At 47.5% G+C, this 20485-nt stretch overlaps 1 protein-coding gene across 2 annotated transcripts in view; it reads right to left on the reverse strand.

The window, feature by feature from the left end:
* The window catches only part of ABL2 (ABL proto-oncogene 2, non-receptor tyrosine kinase), a 32374-nt gene extending 19638 nt beyond the window's left edge, over nt 1-12736 (reverse strand). For both annotated transcript variants that reach the window (XM_088524871.1, XM_088524870.1), the window contains exon 1: nt 12577-12736. In XM_088524871.1, coding sequence (XP_088380997.1) covers nt 12577-12736 — 160 coding nt within the window. The remainder of the gene's footprint in view (nt 1-12576) is intronic.
* Nucleotides 12737-20485: the final 7749 nt, after the last annotated feature.

Here is a 20485-nt window from a genome sequence, read left to right on the forward strand (position 1 = left end):
CCAGGTCTAATTTTGTGCTATCCTGAAGGGAACTTGCTTGAGGCGGCCCCTTCATCTTCTGGTCTGAGACTTAAATTGAGACTTCTTTCCCTAATTTGTCAGTGTCCCACCTCATTCCTCCTGCCTCCCACGGCACAGAAAAGCATTCCCAGCTGTTGCTGGCCTATATGGGTTGTCAGGACAGCTGACTGCCTGGATTACGCTGGGCGATACCGTATCCCAGCAGGAAGCAGCCGCACTAAGCGCTCCCTATGGGAGCGGGGCTCCCCCTGCGCCGATACCGACATGCCAGGTGCGCTCTCGAAATCTGGAATTCCGGGACAACGTGCAACACTGCAAGCGCCGCTCGCAGAAACCACCCTCCCTCTTGATTCTCTTCTGCACAAACCTATTCCAAACCAGCTGCATTCACTGGTGGATTTAAAACTCCTTTCTGGCTTCACCCCTCAAAGAGCGGGGACAGAATTGGGCATTCAGTGTCTCACCCAGGTGACAGAAACTAAAACAATTCTGCTTTTGGTATCCAGCTCCGGTTACATTTCTAGTACTTGCAGCACTTACCTGAGACAATGATGGATTTATGTGTTTTCAAAAATACCTGCAGCTGCCCTCAATGCAGTGGGTGAAATCAACCACTTCCCACCCCGCGCAGATACTGCTTCCAGCTAAGCACCACTCAGACTCATCCTTTCTGAGGACATTTTATTTAGTGTTACTGGAGGACACTCAAATGCTGCAGCCGCTGCATCATCAACCTAAAACCCTCTCTTTTAGGGCATGCTTCATTGGACTCCCATGCTGCTGCCACTGCTTACTCACCTTGCAAGGCTTTTGGAAAAAAGGAGCTTCACAGAAGCACACCTGAGGCTAAAGCATAAGATGTGGCTCAGCTAAAGAATTGCCATTCAGCAGCAAACGGAGCATCCCGAGTGGGTACAACTTGCTTGAGACTGAAAGCTGCAGTAGGCTTAAAGTGAGTCTTTGAGCTTAGAAAGAGTTTTAAAGATAGGAAGTTGGGCTATATTTGAAAGTTAAAATGCCTTGGAATTACTGACGTGCTTTCTGCTCCTACACCAGAATCTTCTTCCCATTGCTTTTCCCATTTCATCAAAGCCAATATAACCACACAGGGCATGAGGGGATTAGAAATAACTTCCTGGGTGGATTATAGAACAGAGCAGGCGCCAAAGCCTCTTGCATGAAGGTGCAGCAGGGATTCTGGCATCACCAGGACCCAGCAAATGAGCAGCCTCTGAAACACCCGTAAAGACTAACAGCATCTGAAACCCAAAGGGAGGAACATGATGGATGCCCAGGAGAGACCTGCCTACACCCCGAAACATTCTTTTTCCAATGGAAAGACCAAAAATTCTAAGCGAATACCCAGGCTCACACCTCCAACTTCTGGAGCTGGAAAAGCTGAGTAAGATGCAGGGCCTGTGCTGATCAAATACCCCGAGTGGCATCAGTCCCCAGCCTGGCCTGGCCTCGTGGCCAACGTCACACGCGACCGTTCCAACTCCTAAGCTGACCATCAGATTGAAGCAAAAGGCAGCAGAAAGCGAAACTACTGCTGCAAAAACCTAAATCCCCATTGGGAGAGAAGCCAGCCTGACGGATTGCTTTGCAGAACTGCCCATTCCTGGTTCCAGCAACCCATCCAATCCGTGCCTACTGCGGGGGAAGGACGCTGCTGCGGCAGGGAGCACCACATCGGGACGGTGCTGGCTCCCTGCTCCGGCCGCCGCCGCTTCCCGGCTCCAGACGGTGCTTCCCAGCTTCCCCTCAGCCGTGTACCCCGGGCCGCAGAGCTGGGGAGAACCAGCGCTCCTCAGGAAGGAGCACTGCAGTAGTGGGCCAAAAATCTCTCCTTTTCACCTTTGTTTTCCACCAGTTTAGCCACATTGCACTTCAAATAGCCAGCTCCGAAGGTGACTACAGTCTACAAATTTCCTTCAAGATTGGGTATTTCCTAGATCTGCTTACATCCCTTTCTGCCTGAGGAAAAAATGAATATAAGTAAGTGTTCTTACTTAGAAAATCCTGAGTGAAGGGCTTGAAAATCATCTACTGTGAATATCAGGGACATTATAAATAATGGACTTTATGCTACTGTTGGCCCTGTTAAGTGGAGATTACTATTCACACTTACGTACTATAGATGCATGCCCTCATAGCAGGAATGACTCAACTAAAACATATGGAATTTAACCATTTTGCTTCAAAGGCAGGGCAGGATTTCCTACACAACGACAAGCACCCTGTAATTATGGAGAAGCTGACAATATTGGCTTTGTTCTTCAGCATGAAAGTTGCTGCTGTGGTCTAAGGCAAACGCATAAAATGCAGGTCACTGCTTTAAACGGGGGAGGAAAAATGCTCAGCTCTGGGTGTGGAAGTCTCAGCCTACTTCTAATGGGCGCTTCTTCAACATTACGGAACCGTTAAAGCGATAGCCTGGTCTCAAGGGGAAAACACCACACGTGGAAAAACGTGCATGTACCAAGAGGTGCAGCCTGGGCAGGGGAGAAGAGCCAGGACAGCGGAGAGTGCTCCGGAACCGCGTAAAGATGAGACACAGTGTGAAAGGGCATTTACGGCTGGAGGGAAAAAGCAGCCATGTGGGCTCAGACTGCTCCTATGAGGAGCTCCACATTATCCTGGCAACCTGGATGGGGATCCGGGGCCCTAACAGCAGCACTTTTACGGGAGAGGTAGGAAAGCTGCAAAGGGGCAGGGCCCTCATTCAGATTCCCAGGTGGGCCCAGCGGGGTGGCTGTCTCCGGAGGGACGCGTCCGAACAGGCAGGCAGGGTATTCCCGCTCCGAGCGGGGCTGCAGCGAGGGAAAATGGCCCGAGTGGCGCCACGCCAAGAACCACAGATTTTGCTGGGAAGTTTTATTAATAATTTATGGAATCCACTGTGCCTCAGGCACTCCCTGCAGGGAGAGGGGAAGCGGGAGAGCAGAAAAGGAGGCAGGTGCTGAGGCCGCATCCACTCTGCAGGCGATGCGGGCAGGGCCAGCTGGGCCGGACCCAGCTGCGGAACTAAACGCTTCTTCTGACACACACTAAATTCGCAGCCTGCAGACAGAAACACCCTGCAGCGGAAGCCGAAGGCAGCTCCACGCACAGGGGAGGCGCTAGGGGCTCTGCCACCTGCCTGCCGCGCAAACCACCCCGGCGCCTCGCGTGCCTCTCTCACCTGCGAGACCAACCTTCACCACGGCCTGAGGCAAACTTCGTTCCCTACCCGGGTGGGTTAAAAAAAACAGGGCTAAATAGCTAACTGCTGCAGAAAGTCTTTCTGACGGCTAGAGTTTTTACTCCTGCCAACACCACCAGATGCTTTGTCAGGAGAAAGCGCTTTTTCATCTGAGTTCCTGAGGCGCCATCCCTGGAGGCGCCATCCTGAGGTGCCATCCCTGGCAGCACCAGCAAGGGCCTGAGGACAAACCCAGCTTCACGGCAGCAGGACAGTCATAGTCAGGACTGGGCAACTGGGCAAAATAAGGACAATCCTGGGCATCCAGAGCTGCTTCCTTTAACCCAAGCCACAGATCACCTCGTTGCAGTAGCATCTAATGCAGAATGACACCACTGGTTCTCTCAGCAAGGAGAATTTTCTTTCTATAAGCACCAGAATGATCCCTGTAAGAGTAACCTTCAGCCTGCTGAAGTGAAGCACCACTGTGCCAGAACAGTCTTCTATACATTAAAATTTGTTTTTCTTAATAACAAACTGAGATGCTGCTTCTGTAAGAGCTTTTTATGGTTTCGGAAGTTACAGGCCCATTCCCTGGGAGGCTACACTGGGGGCATAACTGTGTGATGCAGAGTGTTTAAATCTTTCTGTATGAGGAAATCATGAACGGACACATGTACTAAGGCCAGATGCCATGGCCTGACAGGGCACTTTGACCTCTCCCTCAGAGCAACATGGGCAAGGCCAGGAGAGAAGGAACAGCTACCGCATACCAGAAGTTATGCCCTTTCGTTCACATGATGATATAAAGGCCGGGGTAATTAGCCTTAGTTTTATTTTAAACAAATTTTCATATCTCCTTTCTAGTTGTCTCTCTTACAATTCATTGATATATTCTGTTTAATGACTTCTAAATGACTAGCACCAAAGGAATGCAGATGAGTTTTAGAAAGCACAACTGTATCCCGATTTAATGTATCGCCTATTCTGCAGTCGAGGACCAGCCCCAACAGTGCCAGGGGCTCCTACTCCTGGTGATTTCTAGTGCCTTGTCTCCCAAACTAGCAATCCAAATGCACAAATCCTCATTGCAACTCTTTTGTGGTTGCTGCTTAACAGCAGAGCCAGAATGCTGCATTTCACTGTTAGCCCGCAGGCAGCTTTTCCGTGCTTGTTTATGCAGGAGTCTTACGCGCAAACACCTCCGAGGCCAGGCCAGCATTATTCCCATTTTATGGATGAGACAAGTGCAAGGAAGCAACTAGAATTATTTCTAATTTGAGGGCTCAGATTAACTGGCAGAAGGATCAGATTTACCTTTTCCTGTGTGAAAGTTTGCCTGTATATTTATACACGAACGGGCTGGAAGATGCCCTGCTGGCAGATGAAACAGCCAGGATAACACCTAGCAGAAATAAAGCAATTAAAAAGCAGCTCTTTAAGGCAAAAGCAGATCTTACAGAAACACATATCCACTAAGCTATGTAGTTCTCTTGATTCTGAACCTTGCTGACAACATAAGCAGAAGTTTACTTACAGCAGTCTTTACCACACTAATGTCAAAAAACCCATCTTATTAGCAGAAAAACCTTTGAGGGACAGATAAAATAAGTTAAAGCATCTTGGCACCCTCTCGTGGTAGGCTGGAAAATCGGGCTCCAAAAAACCAGCAGCAACGGGTACTTCTTACCAAGTAGCTTTTAGGTTCGGAGAGCCGCCTTGGTGCCACGCTGGCTCCTTGGGTACCTGCAGCTGCGCGGCCTTGGAGGATGCCACTTTCTATAGACGTAAGTGAATATAAAATCGGCAATAATCCATGCATCTGCCTGCGCAAGCGCCGAGAAAGGGCACTCAATTCGAGCCAGGCTGAGCACAGCAGCATGGTTAGGGACTTTGCCACCCATTTCTCAAACAACAAGAGCATTTTATTAAGCAGAAACACCGCCACAGGGCAGGTGCAGAGAAAACCCCTGCAATTTTACTACTGCAGTGCAAGTTTCTGCAGTTATGCAGGACACAAAGTGCCTTAGCCTGACTTAGCCTAACCATCTGGCTAAAATGCAGCTACACAGACTTGTGCACAGAAACAAGAAATCCAACTGCTTTGCAACGCTGCAAACTAGCTTAGCTTTGACCGTCCTAAAGCTATGCCCTGTTTCCACTTCTCAAAACTTCTCTAGTTCCCCTTAGGTGCTAGAGTGCAGGAATTGCGCTGTAATTTAAAGAAGACTAAATAGTACAAATCCCCTTTAAAATACTTGAGCCCTAAAGAAATTTAATACAATTAACTACAATGACTTAAAGGGGAAAAACTTTCCTGACAAAACAGATTAAATGGCCTTATCAGAAGAGCAAGACTGCCAGGTTTCTGTTTCCCTGGCCCTTTGGCAGGCTAGTCAAATCGTTGTTTGAGCACATCAATTGATTTTGCACATCAATCTTAAACCACCTAATGCACTTCTGGAAGAAAAAGGAAAAAGAAAATCAGGCTGGGTGTTCTTCTGCAGTTTATATCAGCCTTGGAAGTATTGGATCCTTTAAAAATAAAATCTCAGCTGTTTCTAGCACGAAAATCTTCCTGCTCAGGGGGAAGCGCAGGATTTCTCTGGGCCCTGCAGAGAAATCTGCTATTTATGCATCTTGCTGCCACGCAGGATAAAATTCACCAGGGCTCACTCGATGCAGGTTTGAAAACTAACTGGACCCTAGCAATATCACTGTAAAAATGCTGGGACATCCAGCAATCGAAATGTTACACTTGAACTTGGTATTTTAACCTCAGATACCTTAAATTTGAGCCTGAGAAGCGCCAAGTATTAGATTAATTTCTTGATGTGCTGGCTTATAGCTACCCTAAAGATGCAAAGGCTTAATTTACAGAGGGAGAGCAACCACAACTCAGTTCTCAAACACAAAAGATGAATTAAGCTGTGGACACAAAGAAAGCTTTCCAGTTGAAATCTGCATTCCAAGAGGAAACTGCATTAAAAACAAGCAGAGGGTCCCCGTTTATGCAGCCCAGCTCAGGCCAGTTCTCACTTCCTAAATGATTTTAACTTGCATCAGTTGAAAATTTGCATAAACTAAGGGTTTTATTGCTACATTTGCTAAAAACAGCCATAGTTTCATTAATTGTCAAGTTCTAGCAGTAAGATGCCAAGCTAGAAATAACACTTAATTATTTCCTTTGAAATCTATTCACGGATAACCTAAATTAATCGCTTTTTTCTGGTTTTCTTCTATAATTGAAGTGCAGAGATACCAGTGTCACTGTATGCAGTCTCTGCTCCTGGATCTTCTCGTGAGCAGGACAAAATTGACATTCTCGGCAGCGGCACACCCTGCCACCCATTTCTGGATAACAGCAGTAAAACTGGACAGCCTTGGTAACTCCACAACAAGCCAAAGGAGCCAAAGGAACACAAGGCTGCAGAAGCTTGAAAATATTCTCAAGAAGCTAAGCTGGCCCTGTAAGCCCAGGAAAGCCTCCTTACATTAATTTATTGCCTGGTTTAAGATTTGAAGGGTTATATTCGTCATCCAAGAGATGCTAATTTAGAGCACACAAAGGTTTGTTATTATTATTCTCCTTGCATATTTCCTTGCTGTTTGAAAACCTTTCAGGGTCTTAAGATACCTTTAAGAGGCAATGCCTCTTACTAGGCATTTACTAGGATGCAAAATCTAAACCTTTTTTTTAGGCTAAAGTGACATTAAAAAGCATACAGACCTGCAATGAGAACATTTTCTTGCATTTGCAGGCCCTGTGTGTTGACCTGTTTTGGTGTCCACCACACCGGCATTCTACTCTAGAGCCTTTCCTAGGGGGGAAAAAAAAAAGAAAATTCCCCTTCTTTCCTCTCCATCATTTTCTGAGATTTTCTTCTCTACGGTAGTTCATCTGACATATCCTAGGCAGGGTGATGTCAAGCAGGAGCAGCAGAGGCTCTTGATGCTTTGTGGCTGGGATTCCTGGAGGAGAAGGGAAGGAGGAATAGGCTGGGACATGCATAAGGTCACAAATCCAGAATGTTTTGATCCTCCCCTCCAAGTTGGTTCCTAATGTGATTGCAATAGGAGCAAGAGATGGTGCTGATGCATTTTGCACACACAGCTCATACCAAAAGGAAGACGTTTCACTATGATTTTGGTTTGTTAAATGACAAAACGAAACTCAAAGACCGTGCAGAAGTGTCCTGCAGAAAGTGTTTTTTTCCCTTCCATTTCAGGGCTACCTTTCCCTCAATACTGTAGTCTCGATTTTAACATCACTGTTATTGTAAGATACTTTCAAAATAATTGAAGCTCCAAGTTTATTAAAACATGGAATTGTCTTGAACCTAAGTAGTGTAGTAAGATGAAGATTCAAAGGACAGTATTTGCAGATTAAAATACTTCTCAGAGCGAGAAGGGGATAAAATCCTTGAAGTCCAGTCTTAAATATATCTAAATGGCACTTCAAGCACCAAATAAGCTTGAAATAAAACCAGTGCAATTCTTAGTGAAGCATCTCTGTCCATCTTCATCTCTCCCAACAGGGACAAAGTTGTTTTTTGATTTTTTATTAAAAAACTCTTGTAGAGGTTTAGCTAATTTTGGAAGTTACCTTTCCCATTAGAGAGTTAGCCCCAATTCAGCATCTCCCACCACGATTGCTTATGTTTTTCTGTAAAGCCCACAGAGCACGTAAAACCTCCCAGGCAGATATCGCTAATATACCCGAGCTCTGTTGCTGTGGTTTACGGTGTTACCAACAGGAAGCCTCAATGGTTTTGAAACAGTCACTTATTCCACCCAGTATAATCTCTATGGATGCTATTGAGATCGGCCTTTAAAACAAAGTATTTCGTAACCACAAAACCAGACAAATGCCGGGGACGATACCATGATGGTGAAAGCGCTGCGGCGTGGACCCACAAGACAACAGCGCTATCGCATCGAGCGCGAGCTTCTCCCTTGCTTGTACTGAGGAAAGAAAGAGCCTGACAGCCCCAACAACTAGAGGTGGGAAAAAAACCCTAGTAAATACTCCTCCAGATGCTCTTAAGGAGGAACCTGCATGCTTATTTCTGCAAATTCACGTGTATGTCACATGCAAGCACCGTTCACACTACAGGCACCACTCGTAATCCATACAGTGTTGGAGGAATCACCGGGCAAGCAGTGATCTGAGATATGAGATTCTGAAACAGTTATAGGGGAGGCTTGCTTTCACCAGAAGCCACCAGTCCTCGGCCCTCTGAAATACAACCACGTGCAAATCAAGTCAAGCTACGATGCAAAACCCAACTGTACTTTGGGTAACTTTCACACAGATTCCTACTAGGAAAAAGTATTAAAATGCTGTTTCCTCTTTTAGGTTAACTGGATTTTTGCCTAGTTTCTTATGAGTCTTAACGAATCACCTGTCAGCAGTTCAGAAGAGAGCTTAAGGCTAGGCACCTTGATATAGGTTAGAAATGTTAAGCAGTGGCCACTAACAAAAATGGGCTGGACTAGGTCACACTAAAGATTAGTTAGCTTTGTAAAACGATGATCTAAAAAAAAAAAAAAAAAAAAAAAAAAAAAAAAAAAAAAAGATAGGCCCAGGCTGCTTCAGGAACAAGCACAGCATTCGCTGAAGTGAGCGGGTCCATAGAACAGGTCGCTTACTCTAAACACCAGTGAAAAGAAGATTTCACGTCCCAGAATCTGTAATTAGCACTGGCAACAGCCGGTCTTCCTCAAAGGGGTTCCCCGTAGCATCTCCAGGAGATCCGTGGTCTCAGGAGATCCGTGGTCTCAGGAGACCATCGGACTCTGTGAGCTGCCAGGTTGCATAAGCTGCGGTGTCCAGTGCGTGCACGCCAAGGCTCGCTTAGTCACGGCCTTATTTCCAAAGGAAAGTACAAAAGTGGTTTCCGTTTCTTCCTAAAACACGGCACTAGCGAGCGATGGCAGCTTCGCGAAACACTGCTAGAACAACTTGTGCCACTCCATCTGCGGCATGTGGAGAGCTGCGACATGAGAGGTCTGCCCGGGCTCTGGAAATGCATCGAGGTAGCTCTGACTAACGTGTTCTGAAGTAACCTCATTTCAGTCCTACCTTCCCTAGACTAAATACCCCGGGAAACGTTCATATCCCCAAAACCACAACACAGCAGCAGCCTGTATTATATTGTTCCTTCCAAGAGGCTGGTACGAGCCCTCTCACTTGCAAAATACAGTTTGCGAAGACCCCAGTCTAGGACAGAGGGTGAAATGAGCCCTGAATGTGAGGGAATCGGAAGGAATAATTTAGATATCACAGCAAACAATGCAATGAGCATGACACGCAGTGGGCCCAGGTTGGACACATATTCCTCTGGACAGTTAGTGAACCACCCTTTATTGCCCAAATAATCAGTATGGGGAGTTATTTATACATGTTGGTCCCACAAGATTTCTGATTTACAGTACAAAGAGCCATGTACTCAATACAGTGATTACATTCCATGTGCACAGGACATTTACTGACAGGAAAGTCTGTGGGCACACAACTCTGGCCCATTATCGCTGCATTTCCCCCGAGATGAAAAATAAAGAACACTTTAGGAGGCCCACAAAGCACAAACTGACCCTATTTTCTCTCCCTCTTTCCATTTTCCCGTACCCAACCCTTTCAGTTTCACTGAATTTCAAAGGGATAGTGTTATTTATGCTTTTTCCTATTTTAGATTTTTTTTTTATCATGTGGCATAGCACTCCAGCTGCCTTTGGGAAGCTTTACTGATAATTTTATTTTTAAAAGCACAGGCTTATCTTGCTTGACCTTGATGCACATAGTAAAAGGCCACTTAACCCCCCCTCTAAAAAAACAAAACAGGGAACAAATGTCCTGTGCCTGCTAGAGCAAAAGCTCAAGTGTGGCAGTGCCTACCACCACCTCAAAATATACCACCAAGACAACCCAGCAGCACTGCAAGCAGGTATTGCAAGGGCTTCCCAGCCAAGACTTAAATAATCCGTTTTTTCTCCAGTTTCCTACAACACTGCAAACCTTTTTGGAGACGAAAATCACTAAAAGGCAACACAAGCTCATCCTGTAACAGCACCAAGTGCTATTCTTCTTTCTCGGCTGTTAAATGTAAGAATTTGACCGTAACTTGTGTTCACTGCAACTTCTTCCCACGTTCTTCTGTACTAATTAATTTTGATGCAGTGTCAATAGGGTCACCAGTGTTTAAATAATTCTTCAATTATTTGAACTTCCCTTTCTAAGTACAGTACTAGCAACCCAACACGCCTGATGACCCATTATTGCTTTTGCAAGTCAAAGATTACGTGCTGGGAACGCCAGCAGCGAGGCACTTGGAAGGGCTAATTCCAGAAGGCCACAAAATCCTCAACCATCTTCTGAGCACTTACTAAAGCAGGTAACCCAGACTCACTTCTGGACTGGCTGGGTTAGTCACTGGTCCAAGGGCACTAGCCTGTAATCCTGTGCTTTTCCATCACTTGTCATGGACTGTGATGCACTTCCCACAGGAAACAGCAGGGAAGGTCATGTTCAGAAAGAAATGGCTGGAAAAGAGGAATCAAGTAACACTGCCAGCAATAGAAATGCCAAAGAAATGCAGCTCTTACAGAAAACCAGCGGGAAGCCAGGTTAAGTAAGACAGGAAAAGGTCAGCAAATGAAAAATAAGACTAGAAGTCAGTGAAAATAATCTCTCGGACAAGGGGAAGTGAGGATCACCAGAAAACAATTTCTCTGAGAAAGGAAGTGAACTCCTGATTCAGGAGCTTTGATTATTGCCCAAGCCAAATGTTCAAGAGCAGGTACCCAGCACCGATGAGCGTTTGTATAGGTTATTCTTAATGGCTTAAGGTGTTTGCCACTCACTTCTGGTAAAAAGTACATGGCCTCGAGCTGGGTGCTAAGATGGGACGGGAGTCGGAAGGCTGCACCTGCAACTCTCACATGCTGGATTGACTGAAAAAGGCTTTTACATTATCTAGAAGAACAAAACCCTATAGTAGATCTTATTTTCAAACAGATACACCTTCTTTTACTGCTTGCAAAGCAAATAACGCAGGCAAAAAAAAAAAGAAGATGAGCAGATAAACTATGCAAAATAAATTGCAATTATTTTTCTCTGTATTCTCTTTAAATGCCATGGATCGGTCTTATTTAGAGCCTGTTTATGTTCAAGGTTTGTTCCTGTTTCTAGCTCTATGTAAGAGAGAGCATGGGGCTGGTGAGAGCACAGTTTGTCAAGTCTTCTTGATATACAAACATGCCTTAAAAAAGAGGTAGCTTTCTCTTCATTGCCCTACCTCTACGAGTAAACAATTCACCCTACCCTCTAAAATTCAGTAGGGCAGAGGAAAGAGCAAGAACAATTCTTCCAGGATTCTGAAAACTAAAGCACAGAGAAAGGACAAGATGCGCTGAGCCAAGGAAATCCCACCGTAACCCCACCTGCTGCACCACCCTTTCCATGAACACCCTTTCCGTGCTCCGCAGTGCGCTCGGCCGCTAAGAGCATCAACACCACGGCCACCTGGCAACTAAAACACCGCATTTGGCCAGTGTGTCGTTCGTGGGGGTATTCTAGCTGCTAAGTCGGGCTTGGCAGCCTGTAGAGCAGTTTTGCTCAGGCTTCAGCATGCAAAAAGGAAGCAGGGTAAGGGCATGATTCAAAACCTGCTCCTCGCACTGCCAATTTATGGCTGTATTCTGTGTTTTTGCAATGTTGCTCCCAGTGCTCCTTACGTACAAAGGGAAAAGAATGAAGTCAAATATAATAAAACATTATGTGGATGGCACCACGATTAAAAGCTGAAATAAAATAGTACCACTCCGAGGCTTTAATCTAGCACCGTCAGGTCAGGCGCTTCAGGCAAGCTCTGCTTTGAAGTTGATGGTGCTCCCTGAATGCCAAACTGCGATAACAGGGAGAATCCAAGGCCCCATTTCTGCCGTGCTCTTGTGTGGACGGGTACGCGTGTGGCAGCGGGCGGTATTTACGCTGCTGCCTGGGTGCTCTGGGCGCTCCTTGCTGGCCCGCGAGCACCCGCACGCCCCCGTGCCCAAAGGCAGTTGGGCCGGCTGTGCTCCCCGGGGCCCTCGGGCTCTTTGGGGTGCGGCGGCATCCAAACGAAGGCGGATTCCCGGATTTCTGAGCGCTCCCCGCGCGGGCAGGCCCGGGGGTGTCGCGCTCACTCCGACCGTTAGGCGAGAAACGACTCGGGCAGGGGAAGGCCCGGGGAAGCCACAGGCCGGGGATGGTAGGGGGAGTTGTGGCCCCGCCACAGACCCACGCTGCCCACGAGGGACCCCTCGCCCTAACAACAGCAGCGAAACAGCAACAAAAGAGGCCGCGGCGCGGGGGGGGGGAGGTTCCTCACCGTGCTGCGTGAAGATGTTGAAGCCGCCGTCGCGCGCAGCCGCCTCGCGCCGGCGCCCGCCCGGCCTGGCCGCGCCGCTCCCGCGCTGCCGTCCCGGCTGCGGCGGCGGCGCCTGCAGCGCGGCGCCCGCCTCGCCCACGCGGCCCACCTGCTGCCCCATGGCCCGCGCTCACATGGCGGCCGCGACCCCCGCCCGCTCCTCCGCGCGCGGCGGCTCCCGGCGGCCGCCGCCGCCGCCCCCCGCGGCCTGCGCCTCACGGCCTCGCCCCCACGGCCCCCGCCGCCATCTTAACCACAGAGCGAGCTCCGGCGGCGGGGACAGAGCGACGCCTGCCGCCGCCTCCGGCCCGCCCCGCCGCGCTGTGCCCTCCCACGCGGCGCCGCGCACACGCGGGACCGCCCCCTCGGCGCGGGGACGCCCTGCTCCACCACCCCGCGCAGCCGTCGGCGCCGGGTCTGCGGGTTTCCTCATAAAGAGGAAGAGGGCGCCGGGCTCTCCGCGGGCTCGGGTGTTTGTAGCGGGTGCCGCTCCGGCACCGAGCCGCGGCGCTGGAAAGTGACACGGCCGTGACGGGCCGGCCCAGACGGGGTTCGGTTCCGCCGTGTGGAAGGGAAGGCTGGGAAAGGTTCCCCGTGTGCCACCACGATGAAGCGGACCATGTGAAACGCTGCGCTCCGCTCCCGAGCGCGCCGGCCTCCTGCTGGTGCGGCCCAGGGGCTCTCTGTCCTGGCCAGTGAGGAGCATGTGGAGCCAGAGGCGCTTCAGCCTGCTGAAACAACAGGCTGACGCCAGAGCGGAGTCAGGAATCCCGGACGGGCTCGCTCCCGCTGCAGAGCAGAATGGGGAAGGCCGGGGCCCGCGTGGCTCCTTGGCAGGGTGCTGCGGAGGGAGGCGCTCAGCCCATGCGGAGAGTGTTCCTGGTTTCACAGCAGCCCGAACGCTTGGCCTTGTAAACAAAATTCATGTTCTCTGTGGAGAAGCAACAAGCGTAACGCTCCCTTGTGCCATTTGCAGTTGGCTTGTAGAATAGAGCCACTCTCTTAAATAGATTTTTTTTCTTCCCTAATGCCTTTTACATACCAAGCCTAAGGAATGATCCAGAGGAAGGCCACTAGCACTTTAAAAGATGCCAGTATGAAGGGTCTGTTGTAGTTAAGGGCACTAAAGAGAAATGAGTTTGTTGCTTGTGAAATCCCTCATTCTTCATATCAACAGCTGGTGCGCATGTAACAGCTCAACCTTTGTGTTTGATGCCATGGAGCTGCTCTGACCATGAACATGTTTTGCGGGAGGTAGAGTCATCTAGGTGCAAGCAGCAGGGAGCTACAGATAGTTACTGTCTGCTAATACATAATAGTACTTGAAGACCATGTTGTAGACTACATAATAAGCTTCAAAAATCAATGCCCCAGCCATTGATCCTCTCAACAACTTATTTTTAATGTTACCTGTTCCTACGGCCCCACACAGCAGCAGGCAATGTTGAGCCCTGGTTGAGGAGCGCTCTTCTAGGTTATCGGCCAGAAAAGCAACGAGGATGTAAATGAGAAGCTCCCCAAACTGAAAGTTACTCTTTGCTCCTGAGTCACCCGTGAGATTGAGTCACACCATTTCTTATCATTAAAATGGGACTGGGAATTATTTACTTCACAGGGTGTCATGGTTATAAATTATGCAAAAGTTACAAAGTGCTTTGAAGAGGTAAAATCTGTATCCGTGCTACGTTATCTGCTGCAATGTTACCAGGCTAATCCAGCATTAGAAAGACGTTCCTTCTCAGACAGTAACTTCTTTTGCATGCATCTAGCCAGGACTGTTAGTAACCTAACAGTTAACTGCCCTGCTCACCCTTCGGGGTTTCCAGTGGATGTGCTGCCTTCTGAGCCATTTGAGTAGGGAAAAAAGGACCGAGGAACAAAGGGAGCCAAAAATGTGATATTTCCAAAATCACCCCTGAACCGATTTCAAGTCTTCCCTGTAGATACATTTCTCAGAGTTCCTTCTGACCACTGCCAACGCGCAGCTCCGTATCCACAGCGTCGTCCGGAACACTCTGTCTGTGGCTTGAAAACTAAATCCGGGAGTAATCTTTCTTCTCCCAGCTCTTACACCACCTGTGCATCAAAGGTGCACAGAGAAACAGGCTTCTGATAAACATTTAGCTGGTAATGAGGACAGGGCTGTGGAATTAGTGATATATTTGTGCCTTGCCCAAGACAACAGAAGCCTCATTCCGACCTAGGCTTTTGGGGAGTTCTCAGGAGTGAAGGATACTGCTTACATGCACTTAATGTGTCAGGATTTTTGTGTTTTTATTGCCAGAACAAATCCTGGGAATGAGGGCTGCCCGATTCCCCTGGGATGGCCGCAAAGGCATGCACAGTGCCCACTAGATGGCCCTTGCATTGCTGCTCAGGACACCTGGGAGCAGCCCTGTGCTTCCAGCTCTGCCAAAAACCCTCCGGGCAGCCGCCTATGGAAGGGGGTCTCCAAGGGACAGGCGTGGAACAAAAATGGTGTTGATGCAGAAAGATTTTAAAGTCTGGACTGATAATGGCTTTGTAACATAAGGTTAGTTCCTCAGCTCTGCAATAAACCCTGAAAGCTTTTAAGTGCTTGAGCCATTTTGAAGGAAAACATCGTTTCTGGATGAAACACATACAAGCACTCAGTCTTTCTGCTTTGATTGGCAGCCCTTTAAATGTACTGTCTGCACAAATCTCTCATGGCACAGTAGTTAGTGTTTCAGTGTTGTCTTAAAGGTTATTTTTAATCCTTGCAGTGATTTAAATGAGAATTTGTGTGCAGGGCATGAAAGCTGGCTTGGGTGCCGGTGTAGTGAGGGTCCAGAGACAGAAAAGCTTGCTCAGGAAGTAGGGCTTTCTCACAGATTTTGCCAACAGACTGATGAAATTCCCTCTGTTAAGGGGGGGGTGTCTTCCACCACAGTTAACACGTGAGCCCTCCATCCGTGCGCACCCTTCCCCAAAACAGTTTCCCTCCATCTTGACCTTTCCACTGACATCTTCCCACCTCTCTAGTGAGAAGTGCTCCCAACTCCTCGTTATCTCTTTATGCTGCTCTCAGCATCATTTTCTCTCAAGCCACCCTCTTCTGACACAGTCATCTACTTTTCAAACATGGATATGCAGGGTGAAGAAAGGAAATACAGGGCTGTGCATAGAGTGAAAGGGCCTGGGTATATTGTGTTGTACTGGAAACAAATCCACATGACTTCGTTTATTTGGCCCTGCAGTTTTTGTGTTTGGCGTGTTCAGTGTCTGGCCTCCCTGGATCATAACAGTGTGTGACTAGTTGTTGTGTGTTTATCATCATTTTAAGTACGAAAACATCAACTGCTCTGAGGTTTTGCCTGAATTATACTCATCACTGTACCTCTTCATCTTTTCATAGTCTCCAGAGCAGAGCTGGAGTGGGGGGACACAGAATGAGAAGATTACAGATTATGCTTCTACTTTATAGATCACATAGCTTATACTTCTGAAGTAGCTGTTTTCCTGTCGGATATGTTTGCGCAAGTGCCACAGCTGCATGCCTTTCCCGGGCATCTGTTTAAGGCTGTTGTAGCAGGGTATGCTAATAAGAGCATTAGGAATGTTGTTTGTTTGCTTCTTTCTGCGGAAAGTGATGCCTCTACCATGTGGAAATGATTACAAGTCTCTGCATCTGCTGGGAATTGCAAATTGGGACTCAGCGTGCACAGTGTAATCACTGGTAAAGTCCATATGCTGAGGTAATACAAGGTCCCTCAACAGCGCTGGTGACGATTCAGGCACTTCTAGGCATTTGCCTGCAGGCGAGGCAACAGAGAGATTTTCCTACCAGAGTTCCAGGTTTTCCTTAACTCCTCTTCAGGAGCCTAATTTGGGGGGTTCCTACTTTGAAATCTTACTGGCGCATTGAACAGTGAGGGATGTCTAATTTGCAGATGGGAGATATATAGATATAGATATAGATATTCTTTCCCTTGAGTTTTCTATCTCCCTGGAGGGTTTGTAGCCAAAAAGCTGACATTTCAGTAAGGTGCAGGAAATGCTTTGGAGCATAGGACTGTAGTGCACATCTCCATCAGTGCCTCTGAGGCACAACTCATCCCATTGTAGACTACTCTGATGACAGCTCTGCTGGATTTGAATCTGAGTAAGCACCGTGATATTACAAAACAAAGCAAAGGCTACATTAGTAAGAGCTAAAATATTCTTAGAGGAGCCTCAGAAAATTTGGGGCGCTTCCCTCTGAGTTCGTTTTACGCACAAATTGGATTCAATTCTCCTTTCTCTTCAGGAAAACCTGAGATTGTTTTTCCAAGATGTACAGCTAAAAGTAAGCTGAAGCTGAGATTTATCAGCACTCCCTTTCCTTGCGTTTTGCTCTACATGCAGCTTTTCCCTTCTGCTTCCTTTACCTAGATCTTCTTTCTTGTGCCCTCCAGCTGTCACTTGCATTCAAAACCCTTTGCCTAGCAGTGAGTTCCCAGCACCTTCACTTCCTTGTTCTAAATTATACTGAAAACTGCATCTTCCAGCGTGGCCCTTATTGCAATAATTAGTCTCCCCGTGATTGCGTTCCTAGTGTTGTTTTGAGTCGTACACACTTACAGGTTTAATCTTTGATCTTGTAAGAAAGCCTGAGGGCACAACTTCCTGCAGGATTGGGGCTCTCCTATAAATTTAGAGGATCAGGGATCCAGCCTCCCTGGGCTGCTCTTTGGTAAATCTCCACATGCCTGTATGCACTATACAATAGTCCTAAATAATTAAATTACTTTTTCAAGTCAAAGTTTACTCTAAATTATTGCTATGGTTTCATTCTACAAAGACCTGATAGATCTTCCTTGGCAGGCTTTTTTATTTAATTATGCAAGAATTGTGATTACTTTGTCTTTTAAATGGCATTCTGTTCCTCCCTTATATTGTAATATAATATTAAATATTCCCGCTTTCCAGTTTTCAGCTTTATTTCTTTTAAAATATTCAGAAGAGTGAAACGACTTTAACTACAGAAAACAGGGCTTGTACAAATGAAGTAGGAGAAAGCAGCAGAGTTTCTCAGGGTGCTCGTGTGAATGTATAAGTGAATGCACAGAATAGAGTGGTATCCAAGCATCAGCACATACGTTTGCAATCAAATCTCAGTTAAGTTTAAAACTTGTTCCTTCTGCTAAATATTTATATCCTCTTTGCAAATTCTGCCTCTCTGTTCATTACCAAATCTTTCAGAATGTACTTAAACCCAAATCTTCTGATGGGACTCTTAATATGTTTTGTGTGGCCTTTATTTAGGCTGCAAACTTGCTACAGTAGGAAATGTCTTACAAAAAGCCAGCTACGCTGTCTCATTTCACATCCAAATTCTTCTCCCACACCAGCTGTGTGTGTTTGCCTAGCAGCAAGTCTCCTGTTAATGAATGACTTGTTCTCATTAGCCTGTCAGGCTGGCTGTGTAGCCTGCAGTTCCCACTTGCACACAACAGTGCTCCTTCCCGTGTAGCTTCTGGTAAATCAAATCATGAGATACAAAAAGCCTTGTGTCTCTGAGTATGACCTTTGTGCTTTTAATCATTAACTAAATACCAATATAAAGCAACTAGCTGATGGGTAAATATATTTAACACGAGCAGAGACGTGTGGACATCTGCTTGCAGGCTTTAACATTGGCTGCCACTTCTAAGCTTCCTTCTGGAAAGGGGAGAAGTAGTTCCTTGATCAGCAGAGCCAGAGGAGGTGCTTGCTCTACACTTGTGTTGTGAAGCTGAGATCCAGAGCAGAGACTCTGTTACCTTGGAGAGCTTCAAAACTTGGCTGGATGCAGCTCTGAGCAGCCCAGTTTAACTTTGAAGCTCTCTCTGCTTTGAGTAGGAGGCTGGACCAACTTAATCCCCAGTTTAACCTGTTCTATAATTCCAATAAAAGCAGAGTTCAGCTGCAGGTTTCCTCCATTCCTGCACAAAAGTCCCGGGAACTGGCCATCTCCGAGCTCTCTGTCTCATCTGATCTGGGTAAAATCCACTGACAGGTTCAAAAGTTATTGGAGGCAGAAAGCAGGCCAGGCCAGACAGTCAGGTACGCCCTTCTCCACAAACATAGCATACGGCAACCGTATAAGCCTCGTTTCCTTAAGAAAACCTTTCTGCCCAGAAAACTTGTCAAATGTGCGTCTAATGAGGCCTGCAGTCATGGCAGGAGCTCCCAGGTGCAGTCAACCCGAAATCAGACCTCCCTGGAGTCAGCAGCACATTCCTCATGGCTGAGATATTCCCGTGCAGCCAGAACCATGCAGAGAAGTCAGGGCGTTTAACAGTGAAACGTGGGCATCTTCTTTCTGATACAGATCATATCATTGTGCTCTCATGAGCATAGGTTTACATCTGCCCGACCATCTGCCTTTCCCTTTTTGTCTCATTTTTTCTGAGCGTTTGATCACACTGTAGAATCACCGTGAGTGATTTCAAGTTTTTGCTATTGGTCTTCATGATAAAAGGCAGCTGTACTGCACGTTCAAAACTTGTGCTGCTGGGAGCAGAGTTGTTACGACTCGAATGCACCATGTGTGCACTGTGCGTAATTCCGGGATTCCTGTGCACCCGAACCAGCTTCACCTCCCACCCCAGCATCTTTTCTGCTGTGGCTTTGGTGCACCGTGCTTGTCTGACCAGCTGCATGGCTGGTGGCAGTGGATTCTTCTACTTCCTTCCAGTGTGTAGAGAACACTCCTGTCTTCACCTGCTTTTGATGGGCCTGGAAACACTGTTTTTGTATTCTTGGGAAAGAGCTCCAGAGCACTTCTATTTTCTGCCTTGCAGGGAAGCAGAAACTGTGAAATTTCCGGCATCCTCTGTGTTTGCATGTTCCCCGGAGCTGCTATACCGCACAGTGTGAAGCAGAGATCGGCCGCAGGGATTTGCTAATGATGCATTCAGTCTCAGCAGGGCACATGCTCATTCCTGGGGTATTACTGAATTAACATTTACAATTCTACGCTTTTCCCTGAATCCCTCTGGTTTCCCCCCAGCACAGAGGTCCTGTGTGTTGGATTCTCTTCTCGTGACATCCCATTTGGAAGAGCACAGGCAAGCTTTCAGTGTGGATCCTTGCTCCTAAGATCATGGCCTGCAGCAGCCGCAAGCCAGTGATTCCTGTATGACTCGTGCCTAACAGCAGGCAGCACTGTGGATTGAGGCCGTTAGGTGCGTTTTCCTGGTAACAAAACAAAGGTTTCTGCACTGGGGACTGCTGCTGTGGGTGCTGGAAGCCCTTATGCCCCTGGGCAAAGGAGCTCATGAACAGGAAGCAAGGAGCAGATAGTGAGGAAAGCATCAGTGGAAAAAACTGTGGAGAGTTAAGCACTGCTGGTTGGCCTGGTGGCGCTCGCTTGGTCCCTACTGCAGAGATACGGCGATGGGTAAAGGCCGAGGTGAACTCACTCAGGGTTTACCCTGCACTCCCGTTTGTGTGTCACTTCATGTTTCTCCAGCCACTTTATGCAATAAAGGATTTTTTTTTTTTGTGAAACAAGAGTTGAACAGGAATACTTTACTATATTTCATATTAACTTGCCAGCAAAGACAAGACTTCTCTTGCATGACCGACATGCCTGAACTCAGAATCCATCTCCCAGACCTGCCATCTTCAGATTTAGATCCTTTAAACAAGCTCAAGTTTTCATCTCCCCATCCATATTTCCAAAGCATGTAAGCCTCAAGGCACAGGGCCAACAACGGAATATTGCTGAACACAAAGATGTTTTTGTAACCGCATCAGCTCGGCCCGATGCAGATTGACTGCAGCAAACTCTGCGGACTGCTTCACCTCCTAGTGCAGCTCCATTATCGCCTCCAGCTTTTGCTAGTCCTCAGCTGACAGCCAAAGCTCCTCTTGCAGGGAACGG

This window comes from Tinamus guttatus, unplaced genomic scaffold, assembly GCF_059628265.1.
Source record: "Tinamus guttatus ecotype Peru unplaced genomic scaffold, ASM5962826v1 Tinamus_guttatus_pri_ptg000215l, whole genome shotgun sequence".
Taxonomy (NCBI): domain Eukaryota; kingdom Metazoa; phylum Chordata; class Aves; order Tinamiformes; family Tinamidae; genus Tinamus; species Tinamus guttatus.